General features: G+C 45.5%; 2 protein-coding genes across 2 annotated transcripts in view; both read right to left on the reverse strand.

Annotated features, from left to right (window-relative positions):
• LOC110069967 (uncharacterized) overlaps positions 1 to 7,656 on the reverse strand; it is a 29,196-nt gene extending 21,540 nt beyond the window's left edge. Inside the window, 1 exon segment of the mRNA XM_078388207.1 lies at positions 1,946 to 7,656. The gene's annotated coding sequence lies outside the window, so the exon portion shown is untranslated.
• Positions 7,657 to 8,991: 1,335 nt separating this feature from the next.
• LOC140703949 (uncharacterized) lies at positions 8,992 to 22,838 on the reverse strand. Its single transcript, XM_078388164.1, has 5 exons — positions 16,681 to 22,838; positions 15,004 to 15,567; positions 13,992 to 14,121; positions 11,524 to 12,833; positions 8,992 to 11,316 (listed from the first exon to the last, which is right to left on the reverse strand). Exons 4-5 carry the CDS (start codon positions 11,555 to 11,557, stop codon positions 9,653 to 9,655), a joined length of 1,698 nt encoding a protein of 565 aa, XP_078244290.1. The 5' UTR covers positions 11,558 to 12,833; positions 13,992 to 14,121; positions 15,004 to 15,567; positions 16,681 to 22,838; the 3' UTR covers positions 8,992 to 9,652.
• Positions 22,839 to 23,651: the final 813 nt, after the last annotated feature.

Here is a 23,651-nt window from a genome sequence, read left to right on the forward strand (position 1 = left end):
TATTTAATCAGTTGATATGGATTAAATATCAATACAGTGGTGCCTCGCTAGACAGTTTTTTCGCTAGACATTGACTTTTTGCGATCGCTATAGCGATTCACAAAACAATGATTCCTATGGGGGAATTTCGCTGGACAATGTTTGGTCCCCGCTTCGCAAACCGATTTTCGCTAGACAACGATTTTGACAGCTTCCTCCGTGCTCGCAAAACAGGCGTTTTCGGGACGTAAGCTTCGCAAGACAGCAATTTAAACAGCTGATCAGCGGTTCGCAAAGTGGCTTTCCTATGGCTAATCTTCGCTAGACAACGACAATTCTTCCTCATTGGAACACATTAAACAGGTTTCAATGCATTCCAATGGGGAAATGCTTTCTGCTAGACAATGATTTCGCTAAACAGCAATTTCAGTGGAACGGATTATCATCATCTAGCGAGGCACCACCGTATTAAATACCAATGTTCAAGATTTTCTTATTACTCTTGAGTGTAATAAGAAACAGGTCTCATCTCAGAGGGAAGACCAGGAGGACGTCAAGGAGAAACTGGAAATTAGGGAAAGTTCTTTCAATAAAAACATAGACCCATGTCTTTTCTTCTTGTCAATTTTTTTTACACAAAGCCACCAATACATACAAAGTATGTATGCTAATAACACCTGGACGTTAGAATGAACATGCTATCATACTGTCTATTTTGGACATACTTTCCATTCAATAGTTTCTAAAACTCAGACCTCTGAAACTTTCTGAGCTATTCTGTCTCTGCAGAAAGGGTGGCAGCTGGAGGTGGCCTAAGTTAATCAAAAGAAAAAGGTCCACAGGATAACATCCTGCTTCTAAGAAGAGGCCTGAGTTATGCCTGCTGCATTCTGCTGTGGGTGGGGGTGATTTCCTGCTAATCAGGCACTTGAAAAAATAGATTTAAATCAGTAATCAAGACTGCTGTTGTTATTGGTGCTGCTGCAGCATTTTTATCCCTTGCTAGCGCCACTCCCCCCATTGGGCAGAAACAGATGATGACCTCTGGCATCAGACACGGGGGGGGGGGTTAGCAGTGGAAGCCCCCAATCATTCATCCCAAGTTTTCAGACATATTTCTGCGTGTGTCCCCCTTCTTTCTTGAAATAAAACAGCCAAGAAAATGGAGCCAGACGAGCACCCTCCTCAATGGGCTTTTCTTCCAGCTGTCCCTTTGAACTGCTGGGTTGGGAGTTTGATTCCGCACTGGGCCTCCTTGCCAAGGTCCCTTTCAGCTCTGAAGTTCTAAGATTATTATTTTCCATAAGAACTGCTGGCTAGCTCAGGAGTTGAGGTCTCTGGCTGCAGAGCCAGAGGCTGGGGGTTCAATTCCCCCACTGGGCCTCCTTGACAGGGGATGGACTTGATGACCCAAAAGGTCCTTTCCAGCTCTGCAGTTCTAAGATTACTAAGGTAGTGATGAGGAGGGAGGATTTCTATGACATGTCATATTTTTCCCTGCAGCCTATATGTTTGAACTTATAAATGGGTTTGGCCATATTTATGAGTAATCTGGTTTTTAAAAAAAGGCCAGATTACTCATAAACATGTTTAAATTTGCTTGTGGAGTCAACTACAGGTTGCAGAGAAAGTGTGACATGTCATAGAAACACTCTCCCTAGTGATGAGACTATTATATCTTATGGGGGGGGCCGAGAAGAGATTTTCCCTAATACTCCAAAATGCATAGTATCCCCATAGCAGGTCCAGTTCTTGTGGCCCCAGAGAAGGCAGGGGGCGAAAAAAAAAAACCCTCCAGCGCCTACCCATTTCTCTGACAGTAAAAACAAGATGTAAAAAGCCAAATTAAGGGACTTCCCCCCCCCGCCCCATTCTCCTGCCCAGTTCGGGGTGCGCCTACTAGCCCCTCCGGGCTGGGACTGGCGTTTGGGGGTCCTTCCCCCTCCCGGTCCCCCGAAGGGCTCACCTTCACCCCGAAAGAGACATCGGGGAGGGCGGCTTCCCCAGCAAAGACACACACACAGCCCCAGGAAAAGCCGAAGCCCCGCTTCCGTCCGGAAGAATTAAAAGGAAGGACCGGAAGGGGATTTTTTAAAAGGGAAGTTGCTAAGGAAGTCCCGCCCCATCCTCTACTCCCTCCCGTTCTAGGAACCGCAACTCGGCATCTTTAACCCTTTGTTCCAAGGGAAGCATTCCTTGCGCTGCCTCGAGTTTGGCTTACTACTCGCTTGATTAACGATCACCCTCCCAGTCAGACCTAATAAAATGATATATACGCTGGAGGTTCCTTTTGGAGTAGTAATTCAAGCTACTGTATGCAACTTTATAGACTAAACCTAGTCTTACATCCTTTCTGAAAAATGCACATTGTCAAACACTAGCTATATCAATCTTCAAAGTGTTATCAGAAATAATAAACTCTGTAAGATAGATGATAAAAATATGTATTGTAGAAAAGATGTATTGTGGTTATTCAGAGCATTTTGATAAGGGAAGGAACACCAGACAACAAAAGGCAATCTCATCAGAGAATCACACAATTAGTGATTAGTGATTTTACATTATTCAGAAAAACAATGTAAAATCACTAATCAGGGTTTCAAGTCCACTCTGGTCTCATGAGTCCCAGGAATTCTGCCTTGCAAATAAAACGCTTCCCACACTCCTGCCATTCATCCATTTTTGCTCCTGTGTGGATTCTTTGGTGGACAAGGCAGACTGAATTCTGAGAAATACACTTATTTCACACTTCACCCACTGATAAGAGTTGATTTCCGGTATTAACTTTCTGATCACAAGCTGGGAATCATCAGCAAAGCATTTCCTATACTTGAAGGACGCTTTCTTCCATGTGGACTCTTTTATGCTTCAGAAGATGTGAATTTTGTGAGAAACGTTTCCCACACTGCTAGCATTTATATGGTTTCTCCTCTGTGTGGATTCTCTGATGAGTTGTAAAATCCGAATTCGTAACAAAGCATTTTCCACAGTCTTTGCACCTGTAGGGCTTCTCTCCAGTGTGGAGTCTCTGGTGGATCAGAAAGTTTGAATTCCTGCCAAAACATTTCTCACACTCCATTTGTACGGCTTCTCTCCCATGTGGACTCTCTGATGCCTCACAAGGCTGGCCTTCTGAGAAAAAGACTTCCCACACTCCTCACATCCGTATGGTTTCTCTCCTGTATGGACTCCATGGTGGACCAGAAGGTTTGAATTGCTAGAAAAATATTTCTCTCAGGCCAAGCATTGGCATGGTTTTTCTCCTTTGTGGACCCTCTGGTGGGCCAAAAGGTTTAAACTGCTAGGAAAATATTTCTCACAATCCTGGCATTGGTATGGTTTCCCTCTTGTGTGTACAGTCTGATGATTCAGAAGGTTTGAATTCGGAGTAAAATCTTTTCCACATTCCTGGCGGTTGTATGGTTTCTTTCTTGTGTGTAGCGTCTGATGAGTCACAACATCTGACGAGTAAAATACATACCACATTCCTGATATATGCAAGTTTCCTCTCCTGAATATTCTCTCTGGTCTCCCATTAAATGCAACTTACAACTCAAACCTTTCTCACACATAACACTTCTAAAACCCTTGTTCATGGTGTGGACCTTCTCGTGAAGTACAAGCGCCATCTTTTTTTCAAAAATATTTGTGACACATGGTACACTTTAGAGCTTCCTTTGTCTATTCCCTCCCTCATCTGCATGGGTTTCCACAGGTTGGCCAAGGCCCACTTGATGCAAAAAACCTCTGGCCACTCCTTCTGCACATGGCTGCTGTCCCTTAATATATCTGCTGGGAAGAAAGACAAGCATAGACAGGATTCGTAAATTCCACACTTGGGGATGTAGGATAGCACTTTTCAAATACTTGAAAAAGTCATCAACCACAGGACAGGCAGGATTTGATCTCAATCATCCCAGAGCACAGGATGCGTAATACTGTAATGGGCTCAAGCTACAGGAAGCCAGATTTAGGCTGAATATCAGGAAAAACTTCCTAACTGTTAGAGCAGTACGACAAGGGAACCCATGACCTCAGGAAGTGGTGAGCACTCCAACGCTGGAGGCCTTCTAGCCGCCTAGAGTGGCCGCAATGACTAGATAGGCGGGGTATAAAATGGAATGAATGAATGAATGAATGAATGAATGAATGAATGAAATGAATGAATGAAAGAAATTGGGACCACCATCTGTCAGATCTGCTTTGATTTGGATACTGCCTTGAGCAGGGGGTGGACTGGATGGCCTTATAGGTCCCTTCCAACTCCATTATTTTATGATTCTATGATCTCAGGGTGCAGGAACATAAAGTGCCTACATTGTACAGTGGTGCCCCGTATAGCGAGGTTAATCCGTTCCGGATTAACCTTCGCTATACGAAAACATCACTGTGCGGGTAAGGACCAGAGCACAGGTTGCTGTCCTCGAAAGATGCCGGTCACAGAGACTGGCGAAACGTTAGGAAGAACAACCTTCAGAACACGGCCGAAGAGCCCGAAAAACCCACAACAACCATTAGATCCCGGCCATGAAAGCCTTCGCGAATACATTGCCTACATTGTGTTTGGGGTGATCACAAGCATGGAACAACAGCTACATGGAACAGCAACTATAGGTGAAGCCTATATGTGTTTTTTTCACATCTTCCTTTTTCCGGCTCTGCATTCTTTTCTATCTTCTCTTTTTATTTCACGTTCTCATGCTGAAGTTCAAATTTGAATTCCTTGCTTCTAGTTTTAACTCCAGTTTATTTTAACTCCAGTTTAGTGATGTCCTATCTTCTGTCACCGGTTTCTTGTGGATAAATTTGATCCACGCAAGACTTCTCTGTGTGCAATTTATGCCCCACCACATGTCAGAAAGTTCTAGCAAATGGCCGAGATAATGCCATTGAAGTCCCCCACTTCTGGTCAAAAACGGTTTAATGATCTCAATATTTTAATTTGTTTTTAATGTTACCTATACTTCATATATATGTCCATAATTTTAAATTGTGCAGCATTCAATGAAGGAAAGAAAGCCACTCACTGGTTTATTGTCTGCGTGCTCTAATCTTGATGAACAGAACATACTGCCCAACAAATCTTTTTATTTGTGGGAAGGAGCTCTAAAAGCACAGTAAACAAAGAGAATGATAACTATACTAGGCCTAACTGCAGACGTTGTCATAGACACCTTGCTGGAAGAACTGTTCAGATGCTAACTTCCACTCCTTCCCTGTTTCTGGGGGTGCACTTCTTTATGATGCTTATTCGTGGGAGAGGTTCAGCATGACAGAAACCAGGGTACCAAGCTGAAGGATACGTCCTTTCTTACCTTTCTACCCCCAGTATTCTAGACCAGTGGTTCTTAACGTGGGCGATAATGCCCCCCAGGGGGCGATTTCATTTTTCAGGGGGGCGGTAGAACGAAAAGGGGCGGCGTGGGGGCGCTGGAGCAGAAGGGGGCGGTAGGGGGGCGCTGGAGCAAGCCAAACCTGTGAAGATGGCTGCAGCCTTTTTACAATGTGCATGAATATATATTTTCCTCCAATCTTAATTTAGTTTCAGAGTTTTCGTCTTGAAATTTTTAGTTCCTGCATTGCGGTTTGTTTTTATGCCCTTTTTATATTTCTTTTTGAGTCTTAAAATTCGCTTGCAACTAAATCATTAAATGTTACTTTTTGGGGGCATTTTATTTTGTTGGAATTGAATTTTGTTTTCAGGGGTCATTGGATTTAAGTGTCATAAATAAATAAATAAATAAATAAGATATCGCCGCGGGGAGGGGGGCGATGATAACTTCCTCAATGGCTCAAGGGGGCGTTTCTTTCAAAAAGGTTAAGAACCACTGTTCTAGACCACTGGTTCTTAACCTTGGGTTACTCAGGAGTTTTGTACTTCAACTCCCAGAAGCCTTCACCACCAACTGTGCTGGCTGGGGTTTCTGGGAGTTGCAGTTCAAAAATATCCGAGTAACAAAGGTTAAGAACCACTGGTCTAGACTATGAAAAACAGAAAAATGGGAAGGGAAAATTGAAGGAGCTGAGATTGGGTTGGACGGACGAGATTGGACTGGATGGCATAGGTTGAACCTATCACTGTGGAATGGGGGTGCCTGACCACTTTATCTGTCTCCTGAGAAACCTATATGTGGGACAGGAAGCAACAGTTAGAACTGGTCATGGAACAACTGAGTGGTTCAAAATTGGGAAAGGAGTACGGCAAGGCTGTATATTGTCCCCCAGCTTATTTAACTTATATGCGGAATACATCATGCGGAAGGCTGGACTGGAAGAAACCCAAGCCGGAATTAAGATTGCCGGAAGAAATATCAACAACCTCCGATATGCAGATGATACCACTCTGATGGCAGAAAGTGAGGAGGAATTAAAGAACCTTGTAATGAGAGTGAAAGAGGAGAGTGCAAAAAACGGTCTGAAACTCAACATCAAAAAAACTAAGATCATGGCCACTGGTCCCATCACCTCCTGGGAAATAGAAGGGGAAGATATGGAGGCAGTGTCAAATTTTATCTTCCTGGGCTCCATGATTACTTCAGATGGAGACAGCAGCCCTGAAATTAAAAGGCGCCTTCTTCTTGGGAGGAAAGCGATGACAAATCTTGACAGCATCTTGAAAAGCAGAGACATCACCTTGCCAACAAAAGTCCGAATAGTCAAAGCTATGGTTTTTCCTGTCGTGATGTATGGAAGTGAGAGCTGGACCATAAAGAAAGCAGACCGCCGAAGAATTGATGCCTTTGAATTGTGGTGCTGGAGGAGGCTCTTGAGAATCCCCTGGACTGCAAGGAGAACAAACCTATCAGTTCTAAAGGAAATCAACCCTGAATGCTCACTTGAAGGACAGATCCTGAAGCTGAGGCTCCAGTACTTTGGCCATCTCATGAGAAGAAAAGAGTCCTTGGAAAAAACCTTGATGTTAGGAAGGTGTGATGGCAAGAGGAGAAGGGGACGACCAAGGATGAGATGGCTGGACAGTGTCTGCGAAGCAACCAACATGAACCTGACACAACTCCGGGAGGCAGTAGAAGACAGGAGGGCCTGGCGTGCTCTGGTCCATGGGGTCACGAAGAGTCGGACACGACTAAACGACTAAACACACACAAACACATCACTGTGGAATAATTTTGAATAATGAAAATATGTTTTTAAGGTCTCGACGAGGAAACTGATCATTACGGATGTAACCTCCATGTTTTCTGGGTCTCTCCCCTTCTAAATCCCAGGATTCCCACAATTTCCTCATTCTGGTCAGTGGTTTGTAAAATATGACACGTGATAATAAACAAAGCTAATGAGTTCTCTCCTGGCCGCTGTCTACTTTTCCTATTAACTGGTGTTATCTCAAAATACAACCATACAACCACACAATGTTTTTGTTTGTTTGTTTTTGGACTTAATGCAAGATTGTTGATCACCTCTACCAACCTTCATATCAGGAAAAAGTCTTCCTGAGCAAAGACTTTAAAACTGAAGGGAGTCTGGAGATGCTAGTGCTGCTTTTTGTATTTGTTTGTGTGTGTGTGTGTGTCTGTGTTTGTGTCTGTGTGTTTGTGTGTGTGCCAAATGCTTCATGCGGCCAGACACATAAGCAGGAAGTTGAACCACTCCAACTGCATTTGTGCGGCAATAAATACATGCACAAGGAGCCCCATATCTTCAGGGCTCAGTTCCAAGGCCCCCTGCTGGTGCTAAAAATGTGGATTATAGCGAATGCTCAAATTGAGTCTTTCTGACTACAGTACTGATAGGAACCATCATGATTCCAATCATATCCATGTGGCTCTGATGTGTCAGAAATGCCACAGTGGCAGTTTTTTATTTTTACTTCCCTCCCCCTAAAAAAATACCAGTTTGTTGGTGAACCAAATTGTAAAGTTTATAAAAGGTAAAGGTTCCCCTTGAGAATTTTTGTCCAGTAATGTTCACCTCTAGGAGGCGGTGCTCATCCCCGTTTCTAAGCCATAGAGCCAGCGTTTTGTCCGAAGACAATCTTCCGTGGTCACATGGCCAGTGCGACTTAGACACGGAACGCTGTTACCTTCCCACCAAGGTGGTCCCTATTTATCTACTCGCATTTGCATGTTTTCAAACCGCTAGGTTGGCGGGAGGTGGGACAAGCGACGGGTGCTCACTCCGTCACGTGGATTTGATCTTACGACTGCTTGGTCTTCTGACCCTGCAACACACAAAGGCTTCTGCGGTTTAGCTCACAGTTCTGAAGTGATTTATCTTTGTCTCTTTTTTTACATCACAGACACTTCACATTTTAACAGGGGTGTATAAGCTTTTTATATTCACTGTATATCCCTTTCTTGTTGTGCCATGTGAGGTGTGAATTCCAAGAGAAACATTTCCCACACTATGCGCATTTGTAGGTTTTTCTCCTGTCTCGACTCTCTGGTGAGCGAGAAGGTTTCAATTGTGAGAAAAACATATCCCATATTTTTGTGGCACTGGTATAGTTTCTCTCCAGTGTGTAAAGTCTTGTGGGTATGAGACGTGAGGCGAGAGTGTAAAGCAGGGGTCTCAAACTCAATTTACCTGGGGGCCTCTGGAGCAGAGGCTGGATGAGGCTGGGCCGCATCAGATTTTCTGCCAAGCAGAGCAAGAGCCAAGGAAACTGCCCAGGAGTTTCCTTAGCCCGGCTGGGGCTCCGAGGAGGAGGGGCGCATGAGCCCTCATCGCCGGCAGATGGTTCAGAGTGGAGAAGGAGGCGGTAGACTGGGAAGAGCAAGAACACCGGGCATGGCGTCTGGAAGAAGCGCAGAGGAAGGGGTACTTAATGGACCATGGACCCCTCTATGAGGAGAGGGGGACCCTTATGAGACGGAGGTGCGAGATGAGGACACGACCCCGTTACCAGAACCGCAATTAGAGACTTTTGGCTTGGACAACACTAATCCGTTTTTGAAAGGACCCTGAGACGAGCTGAGTTGTAACCCCTTTGCAAAGGACATTTGGATGCCCTCGCTGGTCCTGTTGGAGATGAGAGAAACCGCAGAAGCTGAGTTTAGGCAAACAGATTTATTGTTATATATTCTAATAAAGATTAGTTGTGATTTTTTAACACAAGTGTTTCCAGAGTCTCACTTAAAACTAGGGGAGGCAAGATATGAACCCTAACTAACAGTGGGTCACAATATTTTGAGTTCTTTGCAAAAGACTTCCCACACTCCTGGCACTCGTACGGTTGCTTTCCTCGGTTGATTCTTTTATGGTTCACAAGTTGTGAACTCTGAGCAAAGAATTTCCAACACTTCTGGCATTTGTGTGGCTTCTCTCCCCTGTCGAGTACCTGATGGCTCAAAAGAGCTGATTTCCGTGCAAAACATTTCCCATATTCCTTACATTTCTATGGTTTTTCTCCTTTGTGGACTCTCTGGTGAATCAGAAGATTTATACTCAGAGAAAAACACATGCCACAGATCTGCCATCGGTATGATTTCTCTCTCGTGTGTACAGTCTGATGCTTCAGAAACTTTGAATTCTGAATGAAACATTTCCCACATTCTTGACACTTGTAAAGTTGACCTCCGGTGTGGATTCTTTGAAAGTTCTCAAACTGGGAACTGTGATCAAAACTTTTTGACACTCCTGGCATTTGCACATTTTCTCTCTTATATGAACACTTTTGTGCCTCAGAAGGTGGGAGTTCTTACAAAAACAGTTCTCACACTCCTGACACTTCTAGTTTCTCACCTGTATGGACTCTCCGATGCTTCACAATATCTGAAATTAGAACAAAACATTTCCTAAACTTGGGACACTTGTTGACGTGTCGTCCTTTGTGGACATCATAATGATTCATAAGTTGTGAATTCCAAGCAAATGATTTCTCACACTCCTTGTATTTGTAGGGTTTCTCTCCTGTGTGGACTCTCTGGTGCACCACAAGGCTTGAATTCCGGGTAAAAAATTTCCCACAATCCTTACATTTGTACGGTTTCTCACCTGTATGAACTCTTTTGTGCCTCAGAAGGTTTGAGTTATGAGAAAAAGACTTCTCACACTCCTGACATTTGTATGGTTTCTCACCTGTATGAACTCTTTTGTGCTTCAGAAGGTCTGAGTTATGAGAAAAAGACTTCTCACACTCCTGACATTTGTACGGTTTCTCACCTCTATGAACTCTTTTGTGCCTCCGAAGGTTTGAGTTATGAGAAAAAGACTTCTCACACTCCTGACATTTGTACGGTTTCTCACCTGTATGAATTCTTTTGTGCTTCAGAAGGTCTGAGTTATGAGAAAAAGACTTCTCACACTCCTGACATTTGTACGGTTTCTCACCGGTATGAACTCTTTTGTGCCTCAGAAGGTCTGAGTTATGAGAAAAAGACTTCTCACACTCCTGACATTTGTACGGTTTCTCACCTGTATGAACTCTTTTGTGCTTCAGAAGGTGTGAGTTCTGAGAAAAACACTTCTCACACTCCTGACATTTGTACGGTTTCTCACCTGTATGAACTCTTTTGTGCTTCAGAAGGTGTGAGTTATGAGAAAAAGACTTCTCACACTCCTGACATTTGTACGGTTTCTCACCTGTATGTACTCTTTTGTGCGTCAGAAGGTGTGAGTTCTGAGAAAAAGACTTCTCACACTCCTGACATTTGAACGGTTTCTCACCTGTATGAACTCTTTTGTGCTTCAGAAGGTGTGAGTTCTGAGAAAAAGACTTCTCACACTCCTGACATTTGTACGGTTTCTCTCCTGTGCGCTGAGTCTTATGCTTCACCAACTCTGTCTTCTGAGGAAAACATTTATCACACTCCTTATATTTGTAGGGTTTTTCTCCTGTGTGGACTCTCTGGTGCACCAGAAGGATCCAAGTTTGAGAAAAACATTTCCCACATTCTTGACATTTGTATCGTTTTTCTCCTCTGTGGACTCTCTGATGGCTCAAAAGGGTTGTACTGCAAGAAAAATGTTTGCTACACTTCAGGCATTTGTACGGTTTCTCTCTTGTATGAACTCTCTGATGCTTCATAACGTTTGGATTCCAGGTAAAACCTTTCCCGCACTCCTCAGATTGGTATGGTTTCTCTCCGCTGTGCCGAGTCCCATGCTTTTTCAAGTCTGTCTTTTGAGGAAGACATTTCTCACACTCCTGGCATTTGTGTGGCTTCTCCCTGACACTTTTCTTTGCAATGTGGGTCCTCTTGTGAAGGATCAGGGTCATCTTTTGGGCAAAATGTTTCCCACACAGGATGCATTTGTAGGGTTTCCCTCCAGTAATTCTTTTAACATTTGTGTGTGTTTGCCAATGTCTGACAAGATCCATTTTCTGCACAAAGCACTTGCTGCTCCTTGCACATTTGGCTGTTTTCTTCAAATTATCTGCAGAGAAGAGAGACAAGCACAGACCAAGACTGAATTCTGGGTATGACCAGAAACGGACAATCTGCACCCAACGTGTCGCTCTCTTGGCTCCTGGTGATGCCCTCTGTCGTCTACATCATACTTTCATAACCCCCTTTCCGATCTCAGCATTTCTCTCCAACTTTTGGAATTATTTTTAATTACCAGGGAAAGAGGGGGCCTTACCCAGAGATGTCACCATCCTAGAATTCTCCTCCATGACTTCCCTCTGTAGGGCCCTCTGGTCAGGATCCAGCAGCGCCCACTCCTCCTGGGTGAAACACACCGCCACCTCTTCAAAGGTCACAGAAGACTGGAGAAAAAAGTATATTTTTCTCACAGCTCAGAGCTACTTTAATACAACCCTCCAAAACAGGTGTCTGAATCAGGCGAGATTGAGATATAAAGGGATTTCTCTGCCCCATGTTTGGGCTTGCCATAGGGAACTCTTGTGAGAAACCAATCTGATACAGGAGGGTCCTGCTTTTCTCACCATGGAGACAACTATGTTATACTTTCTTGATATACAGTAGGACCTCCATATCCACGGGAGATCAGATCCAAGCTTCCCGCTGATGCTGAACAACACGGATTATGTTATGTTGTTGTTGTTCAGTCGTTAAGTCGTGTCTGACTCTTCGTGACCCCATGGACCAGAGCACACCAGGCCCTCCTGTCTTCCACTGCCTCCCGGAGTTGGATCAAATTCATTTTGGTAGCCGATGACACTGTCCAACCATCTCATCCTCGGTCGTCCCCTTCTCCTCTTGCCCTCACACTTTCCCAACACCAGGGTCTTTTCCAAGGAGTCTTCTCTTCTCATGAGATGGCCAAAATATTGGAGCCTCAGCTTCAGGATCTGTCCTTCCACTGAGCACTCAGGATTGATTTTCTTCAGAAGGATTATGTTATAGCAAATTGTATTTTAATAGCCAATGCTTTCTGTAGCATGCTTTCTGGCTATCTCTTGTGGCCAATTTTGGTACTGACCTTGTGGAAAAAAATTATAGCTTGGATTTTTCTTTTAATATTTTTAATTTTTCAGACCGTGGATAAGTGAATCTGGCGATACAGATCCTGCAGATAAAGGGGCTCTACTGTATAGGTGTTACAGCAAGGAACTCTTTTTAAAAAAATGGGCGACCAGCCAAATTCAGGACGGGCATGACTAAAGAATACAAAGGACTTTTAAGAGTTAAGCACTCAAAGCTGTGGGGTCTGGATGGGTGACTCCATCAGTTTTCATTTCTCTCATGTTTAATATCTCAATTTCCTGAAATCCCAAATACAAAGCACTTAATGGTTTTTGTTTTGGAAATATTCGGACACAAGCAAAACTGGAACAAATGCCCCCTTGATTCTTCCAAGGAATGCGATGAGAGCATTTGATGTACGGATGGACTGCAGTTTCGCCCTTCTGCTTATCTGATGGGGTTCCTCTCCATCCGAGGGAAGGGAAGATGGCGGAGTCTTTGCTACTGGCATCATTCCAGCTCCTGTATGGGAATGCGGCATCAGTTGCAACCGTTTCTCACAGAGACAAAGATCAAAATCCTATAAACATGTACTAGAAATTGAGAACAATTCTAAAACTAATACAAATAAAATAATGATGACAAAACTTTTCTGTGACCTTAAAAACTAATCGCTATCTTTTACTCAGATAGGAAGCCCACATTTTGTCTGAGGATTTGTCCCTGAGCCCTTTTTCTCTACTTTATTTTTAATGTTGTTTTGCTTTTGACCTGATATGGTAGAACAGATCAACACGGCTTCTTTTTTCTAAAACGTACTAGAAAGTAACTCCAGTAAAATGCAAAAGATTGCAAAGGAAGGGGGGAACGGCCAGCACTTAGCCTGAGACTTAGGAGAGCTTGTTGCCACTGAAACTCAGAACTGCCATGAAACCCACGGGACGATCACAGCTCAGTTATTCTTCCACAACCAGACCTACCTCACAGGATTGTTGTTCTCAGGCCTGAGTTGTTAAGGAAAAAAAATTGCAAGGTCTTGAGCACATTGAGTCTAACATGGGATACAAACAGAATCATCGAATCAATGTGTGGAGAGACCAACCAGCGATGCAATGACAACTGGACGGAATGAGACAATTTGGATTCTTCCCTATCCTGAATTTGTGTTTCAGGCACATAGATATGATTTCTATTTCCTTTGGGTGGAGCTTTTCTCTTTGACCTTCTGGCCATGAATCTAAGCACTCCTTTTCTCGTTTAAAGTCCTTTAAGTGTTGGTAATTAAACATTCCATCTCCTATGTGAGAGGTGCTGAGAACGTGGCGTCAGGTGCATACAATTCTCACAGAAACATATGCAATGTTCTCTTCCGGAAAGACAAATGAGTGGGCCCAAGATCAAATCCACCCTGAACTCTCTCTGGAGGCAAAAACGCTGAAATTGAGACTGTCCTCCTTTGGGCACCTCACGAAAAGGCAAGATTCTCTGGAAAAGACAGTCATGTGGGGAAAAGTGGACGGCAGCAGGTGATGTGTCAACACAAAACAACCATTAAAACACAAATATAGAATGGGGGGGGGGGAGATACTCAGGGAGATATCAACGCAGCCCATGCTTCTCCTCCATCCTTCAGACAAGGAGATCACCCTCTTCCTTTCCCCTGCTGACATTTGACTTTACCCTGCAAACTGGCACCTCCTTCACCGCCTGGCGTGTTCCCCCTTGGCAGAAGATGCTGTCTGCTCTCCGGCTGTGCCGCCTTCTCTGTCACTGAGAAATCAGGCTGAATGTCCACAGAGAGACTTTCCCCCTGAAAGAACAAGAAAGGATTCAATCCAAAAGAACGACAGAAAAGGAATGAGAGAGGGACTGGAAGGTTGGTGGTAGAATTTGGGGGTCAGGGGATGTCTGTCTCTGGATATTATCAAAGGACTGTAAGTCCCTTGTAGAACATCTTAAAAGATCCTCCTTTAAATTTGCCACCCATCAGATGGGAGGAGGACTATTTCTGGGGTATATGTAATAATAAGAAGTGTGTACCGTCAGGTCCATTCTGACTTATGGCCACCCTTTCCAGGGTTTTCTAGGTAGAGAATACTGTACAGTACTTAGAAGTGGTTTTCCATTCCCTTTTTAATGGGGTTATTTCTGGGACTGGGCCGCTGGCCCAAGGCTACCCAGGCTGGCTCTTTTCCCAGGAGGCCCAGTGGGGGGAATCAAACTCCCAACCTCTGGCTCTGCAGCCAGGGACCTCAGCCACTGAGCTACCCACCCAGTCCCTGCACTGGATTTCTCATCCATTAGATAAAAGATGGAGGACTTCTGGGGTGTAGGAAGAGGTAGAGAGCCACCACCTCCAATCCCATCAGAAACCTCATCGTCTCCTTTGGTGGTGTCTCTGGGGCAGAAAGAGAAATCTGGAATTTTCTTACAGAAAAAATAACAAGGGTGGCTTGTTTTAAAGGAGGATCAAGCTTTCCACAGATATTTTTCTACTCTGAATCAAGAACCATGCTTCCTGTAGACTTTGCTTCCAAAGAGAAGAGGCGGTGCACCAAAATTAGGCAGAACCGCAGAAGCTTGGGGAGGCCATGGCAGCATGAGGGGCCTCAGGAGGGGCTATGGGGCAGAGGAAGGGGCCACAGGGACTGAGGCGACCTGTCTTAAGAGCCCCAAGTGGGAATCCCCTCACCTTCCGCTCCTCTTCTGCCTGGCTCAGGAGGAAGCCTTCGGCCAGGGCCACCGCCTGGGAACTGGTCTCCGCTCCACATTCCCTCACCCAGCGGGACATCTCCGGGGGAAGGATGGCCAGGAACTGCTCCAGGATCACCAGGTCCAGGATCTGAGCCTTGGTGTGCCTTTCTGGCTTCAGCCACCGACGGCAGAGATAGTGGAGTCGGCTGCAAGCTTCTCGGGGCCCTTCTGCTTCCTTGTAGGAGAACCGCCTGAAGCTCTGGAGTTGTGTAACTGAGCTGACATCCTCCTCCTCCAAGATTTTCCGCAATGACCTCTCCCAGAATTGGGCACTGCTCTCCGCCATGAGGACATCAGAAGCTCTTCCTCGATCAAGGTCAACGAACGTCTGCTCCTAAATTGCTGGTGTATGTTCTAAGAAAGCCATTTAGGGGAATCAAAGGGGTCCTTCCTTCTCTCTCTCTCTCTCTCTCTCTCTGAGTAAAGATCGTCTTTATCAGATGACACTCTTCACAGGCTGCAAAGGCAGGACATTTTTTCTGCTAATGATGATCATTACATTCTAAGAGAAAGGAAAAAAAGTTGGAAATGACAAAATCCGCCAGCCACAGCTCCCCTCTCCTCTCCCTCCATCTCCTGCTGAGGGCTCAGTGCACCTCTCTCACACCTAACCACGACAACATTGGTCTTAATTTAGGGGGGTCTCCGAGGTAAGAGAAAAAGCTGTCTGGACATCTCAATGAGTCAGGCGCTTGGCTGGGGAGCCAGAGGTTGGGAGTTCGATTCCCCCTTTGTGCCTCCTGCGAGTCGAGCCAGCCTGGGTAGCCTTGGGGGAGGAACACAATCCCAGGTTGTCCCCAGAAGAAGGGAAGGGGACGCCACTTCGGTGTATTCTCCGCTTATAAAACCCTGAAAAGGGTCACCAAATGTCAGAACTGACTTCATAGCATAGGAGGAGGAAGAGCCCCGGGAAAATCCTATTGATGGGCTCCTCTTCCCCGTCAACTAACAACCGAGCCAGCTTCTGTCGGTTTTCGTGTGGTCGGCCGAGGGGGGGGGGGGCTGCAAGGCTTTGCATCAGGAAACCAAACTTTGGGGGCCAATCTGGAGGAGGGGAAGAGATCCTCTCTCACTGTCTATTCGCCTCCTCCTGGATCCCCTGACCCCAAATCCTTGGGGAGACTCACCATCCCCACCAGAAGTGCATTGAGGGACAAGGGGCTCCCCACGTCCCTCCTTGAAGCCTAGGCGCCCTTGGGAGAAGCTGGCTCCCCTTTTCCCCTCCAAAGGAATTGAGAGGAGACACAGGACGGGATTATTTCGGAGGCAGAAGCCTTGGTCTTGGGAGACTTCCAACCCCCATCCCAGGTTGCCTTCCCCTCGAGAAATCCCAATTCTCTGCACTTAACCTTCAGTTGCCTGACCGGTTCACTGGATCTTGCCACAATGCATCCAGATTCTAGAACCTTCTATGGCATTGCATTGCAATCTGACTATAATGGAGTCCGTTTGCTCCCTTCTCGATTTGAGGGAAGGTCCAGGATCTCGATCTGCCCAGATTTCCCGCCCAAAAAATCCCTCTGCTTTTTTCCAGGTCGATTCTCATCCCCCCCCCCCCGCCTGCAACCACTCCAAAACAAAACAAAAAACAAAATCCGGAGCCACTCCTTCTCACCTGATCTCCTCTCCCATTTCCAGGAGGAGGTTTGGGCCTTTGAACCCTCCCTTTCAATCTTCCATCATCTCCCTCCCCTCAGACTCCTTTGCTCTTGTCTCCCACTTCCTATCATGTGACTGAAGCCAAGCCAGGCTCCTGGCAAGGGAAGCACCGACCCCTCCAATCTGCCGCCTGAGCTCAGAGGTGAAGGGCAGAGTCCGGCCTGGATTTGCTCCTCAGCGGCCCTTGGGAAGCGTTTTGGAAACAGGATCTTCTCCCCCGCCCTCTCGCTCTTCTGCTTCCCACACTCCCAGAACACCCTGCCCGGGGAATACTGGGCGGCCTCTGGTTTCTTCTCCAGCCGAGGCCTTTGCCTCTTGTGGGGATCTCGTAACCTCCACTCTGCCCCTGATGTATATCACGAAGAGGAAAAGGCCAGGAATATCCAGCTAAAATGTGTGGCACTGCAGAGGAGGGAAACGGATTGGACAGCCATCTGTCCGGAATGGCTGGAGGTCTCCTGCCTTGGGCAGGGGGGTGGCCTAGATGACCTCCAAGGTCCCTTCCCAACCCTATGACGATTCTCTGACTCTATGATCTGTTCTCGGTCATCCCAGAGTGCAGGATGCGTAATGATGGGCTCAAGCTACAGGAGGCCAGATTTAGGCTGAATATCAGGAAAATACTTCCTAACTTTTAGAGCAGTACGACGAAGGAGCCCATGAAGTTGGCAGGCGTTGAGCGCTCCAACGCTGGAGGGTTTCAAGAGAAGATTCAGACAACCACTTGGCTGATATCCTTTGACTTGGATTCCTGCCTTGAGCAGGAGGTTGGACTCGATAGCCTTCGAGACCCTTTTTCAGCTCCATCATCGTAGGATTCCCTATTATCGGAAGAGAGCTCCCATCACCCGCAGCTGGTGTTGCACATCCTGAGGAACACTAGAAGTTGTAACAGAAGAACTTTACTTTGGTCATTGCTTTACTCAAAGACTAAAGTAAGTCTTATATTGTACAGTACTGTATACACTTTCCAAGGCTCTAGAGCAAGAGGACATTGTTGGGGCGTCTTCGCTTGCCCACGTTCTCTAAGGTTTAACTACCGACTCCACACACCAAATCTGCAGTATTTATCCTAGAGGCATGACAATCCAAGGAGGACAGGACTGACCTACAACTCACTCACTGGATCAAGCTCAACGTGTGTGAAACAATCTGGAGTTCTTCTGAGGTCACCGGAAGGAGAGTGGGGGCAAATATCAATTTATTTGGGGAACTGCTGCCAGAGGAGAAGTTTGATGATACAGTAGAACTCCGATATCCATGGGATCAGTTCCCACCAATTCACTTATCCACAGTCTGAAAATATTTAAAATTATAAAAGAAAAATGCAAGAAATTTATATTTCTCAAGAAGACGTTAGCACAACTGGCCACTAGAGGGAGCCAGAGACCATGCTAGGTACAGCATTCACTAGCATTCATCTGCATTATAAGCATAGGCGAGAGTGGGGAGGATTTGAAACCGATCCCCCATGGCTATGGGGCTCCAACTGTATTATGGACCCTAAGAAAGTCAAGCAATTCTGTCCTCGATCAAATCAAAAGGGTATCCAGTTGCTGATGTTCAAGATCTGAAAGCAACGATCAAAGATCTACAAGCAACGCTCCGGGAGATCCAAGATTCAGTTGTATTCCACAAAGAGGAGACAAAGAAAAATCAAGAAGAATCAAGACGAAGCCATGAAGAAGCAAAACTTAACTGACGCAAAATGGAATAGAAATTGAATAAAATCAACAAACAGATCTGCATGATGAATACGCAACTCCAAGATATCCAGCAAAGCACCACAAAGAATCAACAGAGAATTGAAAAACTGGGAAATGACGCGGATGAAACAGAAAAGAGATTGCATGAATTGATAAAAGAAAACCCTAAACTGGTTCAGGCTAACAAAAATCTAATGGATTCAATCGCAGCAATGGAAATGGAAAGAGCTTCAAACATTCTTAGATTCCAAAACATACCAGAAGACAAACAGGAGGACTTACCAGAATTGATGGCAGCCATTTTGGCAGAGGCACTGGGAATTGGAAAAGAAGAGTTGGAAAATGAGATAGACCAAAAGTATCGATTACATTCAAGTTATGCGAAAAAGAACAGAATACCACGTGAAGTACACATAAAGTTTGTGAAAGGATCGACAAGAGATGAAGTACTGCAAAGGACCAGTGAAGACGCAATACAATACAGACAAAAGGAAATCGTGGTATTGAAACAGATACCTTGGAGAATAAGAGAGGGGAGGAAACAGTATCACTTTTTGACGACCAAACTGGATAGGAAAGGAGTGAATTTTAGATGGCTGGTACCTAAAGCAAGAGAATTCCTTGAAAAACATATAACCTTCTTCGAAGCAGCAGTACAGGGGCAAGATATACATAAATGAAGAAGAAAGTAGAAAACAGAGAGAGAAAACACCAGAAGAGGAGAGTGAGCTAAGTGAAGAAGAGAGTCGGAAAAAGGATATTGGACAAGATCTGGATAAAATTCAAAGAGAAAAACGGAATACCAGGGCAACAAAACCTAAATATAAGTAAACAAAATGGAGAACGAAATTGGGTTCTTCTCAGTGAACATCAGTGGCCTCAATGCACCAAGAAAAAGGAATCATGTGTTTCAAAACTATAAAAAAATGAAACAGATGTAATTAATATATGATTAAAGAAACGCACATTAAAAAGCAGCATTATAAATATTTGATTTACCTGAAGATTGGGAAACTCTACCACTCAGCTGTACAATAAAAGAAAAGAGGGGTAGTTTTATATGGGAAAGAAACGCTAAACTCTATTCTGACAAAGAAGGGAGAATATTAATGGTAGAAATAACAATGAACTAAAAAAAGATTTTAATGATAGCAATATATGTACTTAATAGTAAACAAGAAAAATTCTAGAAACACGTTGTATAGATTAAGAGCCTAATATGTATTGCAGTTGTATTGACAAATGATTGTACGCTGAACCCAGGTGACACAATGTTAAGTAAGCATGGATGTATTTTATAAATAATAATAATAATAATAAAAACAAAATTAAAAAAAGAAGTTATTGCTGAGACCCCTAAAAGTTCTGTTCATAAAGAGATCTGAAAGTGTGAAGCTTGACAACCGGAGTTTGGAATGTGAGAAACACGAACCAAGGTAGATTGGAAATCACAAAATGAAGAGCGGGTGAACATGGAACGATTCGTGTGAATGAACTGAAGGCAACAAAAACAGACCTTTTTTGGCCATACTCAACAATCTCAGAAGAAATGGTGGGGCCCTGAAAGCAAGGCTTGATGTAGCACAAACAAGTAGGGGCTACATTTCAAAGACTTTAGGGAACAACAATAAGTTGTCAGGCTACCAAACTCATCCATTATTCAAGTTTATTCACAAATTATCACTGTGGAAGCATTTTTAAAATACATAACATTTTTATTAAGGTCTCCAGGAAGCCGCTCAGAGTGGTATAAATATACCAGATGGGCGGGATATAAATCAAATAATAAATAAATAAATAAATAAATAAATAAATAAATAAATAAATAAATAAATAAATAAATAAATAAGAAACTGATCATTAGGGATGTATCCTCCAAGTTTACTGGGGCTTTCCCCCCCTTCTAAATCCCAGAATCCCCCAAGGATACCCTGAAATACTCTGCAAGCAGGATCTGAAGGCCTTAGGAATGGACCTCAACAGATGGGAAACCCTGACATCTGAGCGTTCAGCCTGGAGCGTTGCATCACGGCCTCTCCCATTTTGATGAGACCCTTGTCCAGCAGGCTGAGGCGAAGAGGCAGTCCCGAAAGCAGCAAAACCAGGGAGCTGGACAGGAGACGGACTATGTCTTCTGTGTGTAAGGGATTGTCCCTCTCGAATTGGCCTTCTCAGCCACACTAGACACTGTTCCAAGTCCTCCATACAGAGCACGTTACCCTAGTCTCTCAAGACTGAAGGATGCCTAATCTGGAATCTGACCCTGAGACAGGATTGTGAGGGTTCCAGCCCACAGACCCACACTTAAAAGATATCGACATTTAACTCACCTGGACCAAGGCCTATCTCTGAGGTTACATGGCTCTCTTGGACGTTACTTCCTGTTGTTAATGTACAAAAAAAGGAAGCTGGCGCTCTGTTCCCTGGGAGTTGTAGCATCGCTGCCCTTTATACTCTCTCTAGGGCACCTTATGAAGAGCTACAATACACACTTTCCTCATTCTGGTCAGTGGTTTGTAAAATATGACAAGTGATAATAACCCAGGCTAATGAGTTCTCTCCTGGCCGCAGTCTACATTTCCTATTAACTGGTGTTATCTCAAAATAAACCATAGAACCGCACAATGTTTTTGTTGGGTTTTTTGTTTTGATGTTACTGCCAGACTGTTGATCACCGCTACCTGCCTTCATATCAGGAAGGAGTCTTCCTCAGCAATGACTTTAAAACTGAAGGGAGTCTGGAGATGCTAGTGCTGCTTTTTGAGTGTACGATTGTGTCTGTGTTTGTGCCAAATGCTCCATGCGGCCAGACACGTAAGCAGGAAGTTGAAGCACTCCAACTGCATTTGTGTGGCAGTAAATGCATGCAGAAAGGGACGTGGTGGTGCTGCGGGCTAAACCGCAGAAGCCTTTGTGTGCTGCAGGGTCAGAAGACCAGCAGTCGTAAGATTGAATCCACGCGATGGAGTGAGCTCCCGTTGCTTTGTTCCAGCTCCTTGCCAACCTAGTAGTTCAAAAACATGCAAATGCGAGTAGATAAATAGGACCACCTTGGTGGGAAAGTAAACAACGTTCCGCGTATAGCTGCGCTGGTCACGTGACAACAGAAACTGTCTTCGGACAAACGCTGGCTCTACGGCTTGGAAACGGGGATGAGCACCGCTCCCTAGAGTCGGACATGACTGACTAAATGTCAAGGGGAACCTTTACCTTACCTAAATACATGCAGAAGGAGCCCTATATCTTCAGGGATCATTTCCAAGGCTCCCTGTAGGTGCTAAAAATGTGGATTATAGCGAATGCTCAAATTGAGCCCTTCTGAGTACTGATATGAACCATCATGATTCCAATCATATCCACGTGGCTCTGATGTATCAGAAATGCTGCCTTGCAAACATACCATTTCCCACACTCGTGGCATAGTTTTTTTTATTTTTACTTCCCTCCCCCTAAAAAATACCACTTTTTTGGTCAACTGAGTTGTATAGTTCATAGGTTTCATTAAAGGTGGAAAAAGTTATGAAATGATTTATCTTTGTCTCATTTTTTTTTACGTCACAGACACTTGACATTTTAACAGGGGTGTGTAAACATTTGATATCCACTTTATATTTCTTTCTTGTTGTGCCTTATGAGGTGTGAATTCCAAGAGAAACATTTCCCACACTATGCGCATTTCTAAGGTTTTTCTCCTGTCTGGATTCTCTGGTGAGCGAGAAGGTTTCAGTTGTCAGAAAAACATATCCCATATTTCTGGCACTGGTATGGTTTCTCTCCAGCGTGTAAAGTCTTGTGGGTATGAGACGTGAGGCGAGAGTGTAAAGCAGGGGTCTCAAACTCAATTTACCTGGGGGCCTCTGGAGCAGAGTCTGGATGAGGCTGGGCCGCATCAGATTTTCTGCCAAGCAGAGCAAGAGCCAAGGAAACTGCCCAGGAGTTTCCTTAGCCCGGCTGGGGCTCCGAGGAGGAGGGGCGCATGAGCCCTCGTCGCCGGTCAGGACCCCCTCTGGCTCCTTCTTCACTACCACCACCAGCACCAGCAGCAGGATTAAGAAGTGGAGGAGGGAGGGCAGGTCGCGACCGCCTAGCGGGGAGGAAGGCATGACATAATTTTAAAAAAACCTCACAGAATCGCCAAAGGAGGAAAGCCCCCATCGGTACCGGCGAAATTAAACAGAACGGGGCGCCCTACACAGGTGTACGGACACATGCATACACACATACACACACACACACACAAATGGCAGTCCGGCAACCTTCCTCTGAAGGCCCCCCTCAAAAAAAGGCGCACTCAGCAGCAGCAGGTACCCCCACCACGACAGAGGAGCAAACTTTGAGAGGCGAGCCCAGGCAGCCTCCAGAGTCGAGGCGGTTGAAGCAGGACGAAAAGGAGGAGGAAGCGCTGGCCGGGCTGGTGCTGGGGGAGCTGAGAGAGAAAGAGAGCCAGACAGCTGCTTCCCTGGAAGAGGCGGCAGCAGCTGCTGTTGGTGGCTTGGAGGCGCTCTTCGAGGACGGGCCAGGAGCGAGCTTCGCTCTCAGGCATCGCTTGGCTGCAACTCGGCAGAAAGGGCTGGCAGTGCACCTCGCTCACCGGCTCTCTCCCAACAGCGCCTCTTGCACCCTCCATCCAGAACTGCAGCCAGCAGATAAGCGGGCTGGCTGGCAGGCTGCAGTTCCTGATGGAGGGTGCAAGAGGCGCTGTCTTGGGAGAGCGCCGGCAAGCGAGGCAAGGCTTTTTTTGACTCTTGACAGCAGACGACGCGTGGGCACTTCAGGGGGGCAGGCAAGGCGGGGACCACAAACTATTGTCCGACGGGCTGCAAATGGCCCCCGGGCCGCAAGTCTGAGACCCCTGGTGTAAAGGCTCTGGCCGGAGTGTCGTCCATCCTCCCTCACAAAGGAACAAGAGGCTCAGAGAAACCCACCTGCACCGCCCATCGAGACCAAACAGCGGGGAGTTGATACCCGAGAATTGGAGCGGGAACTGATAAAGTTGACAGTAGCCACCTAGACAGGGGATGGTTTGGCGGGAAAAGGAGAGATGGACATAATACTTGGGGGGGGGGTTGGTAAATGATATGGGTTGAAGACCCTTGGACTGGGAAATTGTAGAAGGTACGGGTCCCTAGGGAGGAAGCTGATTACCGAAGGAGAAGGGGGTGCTGCAGCGTCCTTCTTGATTTGGAGAGTCGGAAGCCAGAGAGTGGTGCAGATGGTTCAG

This window comes from Pogona vitticeps, chromosome 2 (assembly GCF_051106095.1).
Source record: "Pogona vitticeps strain Pit_001003342236 chromosome 2, PviZW2.1, whole genome shotgun sequence".
NCBI lineage: Eukaryota > Metazoa > Chordata > Lepidosauria > Squamata > Agamidae > Pogona > Pogona vitticeps.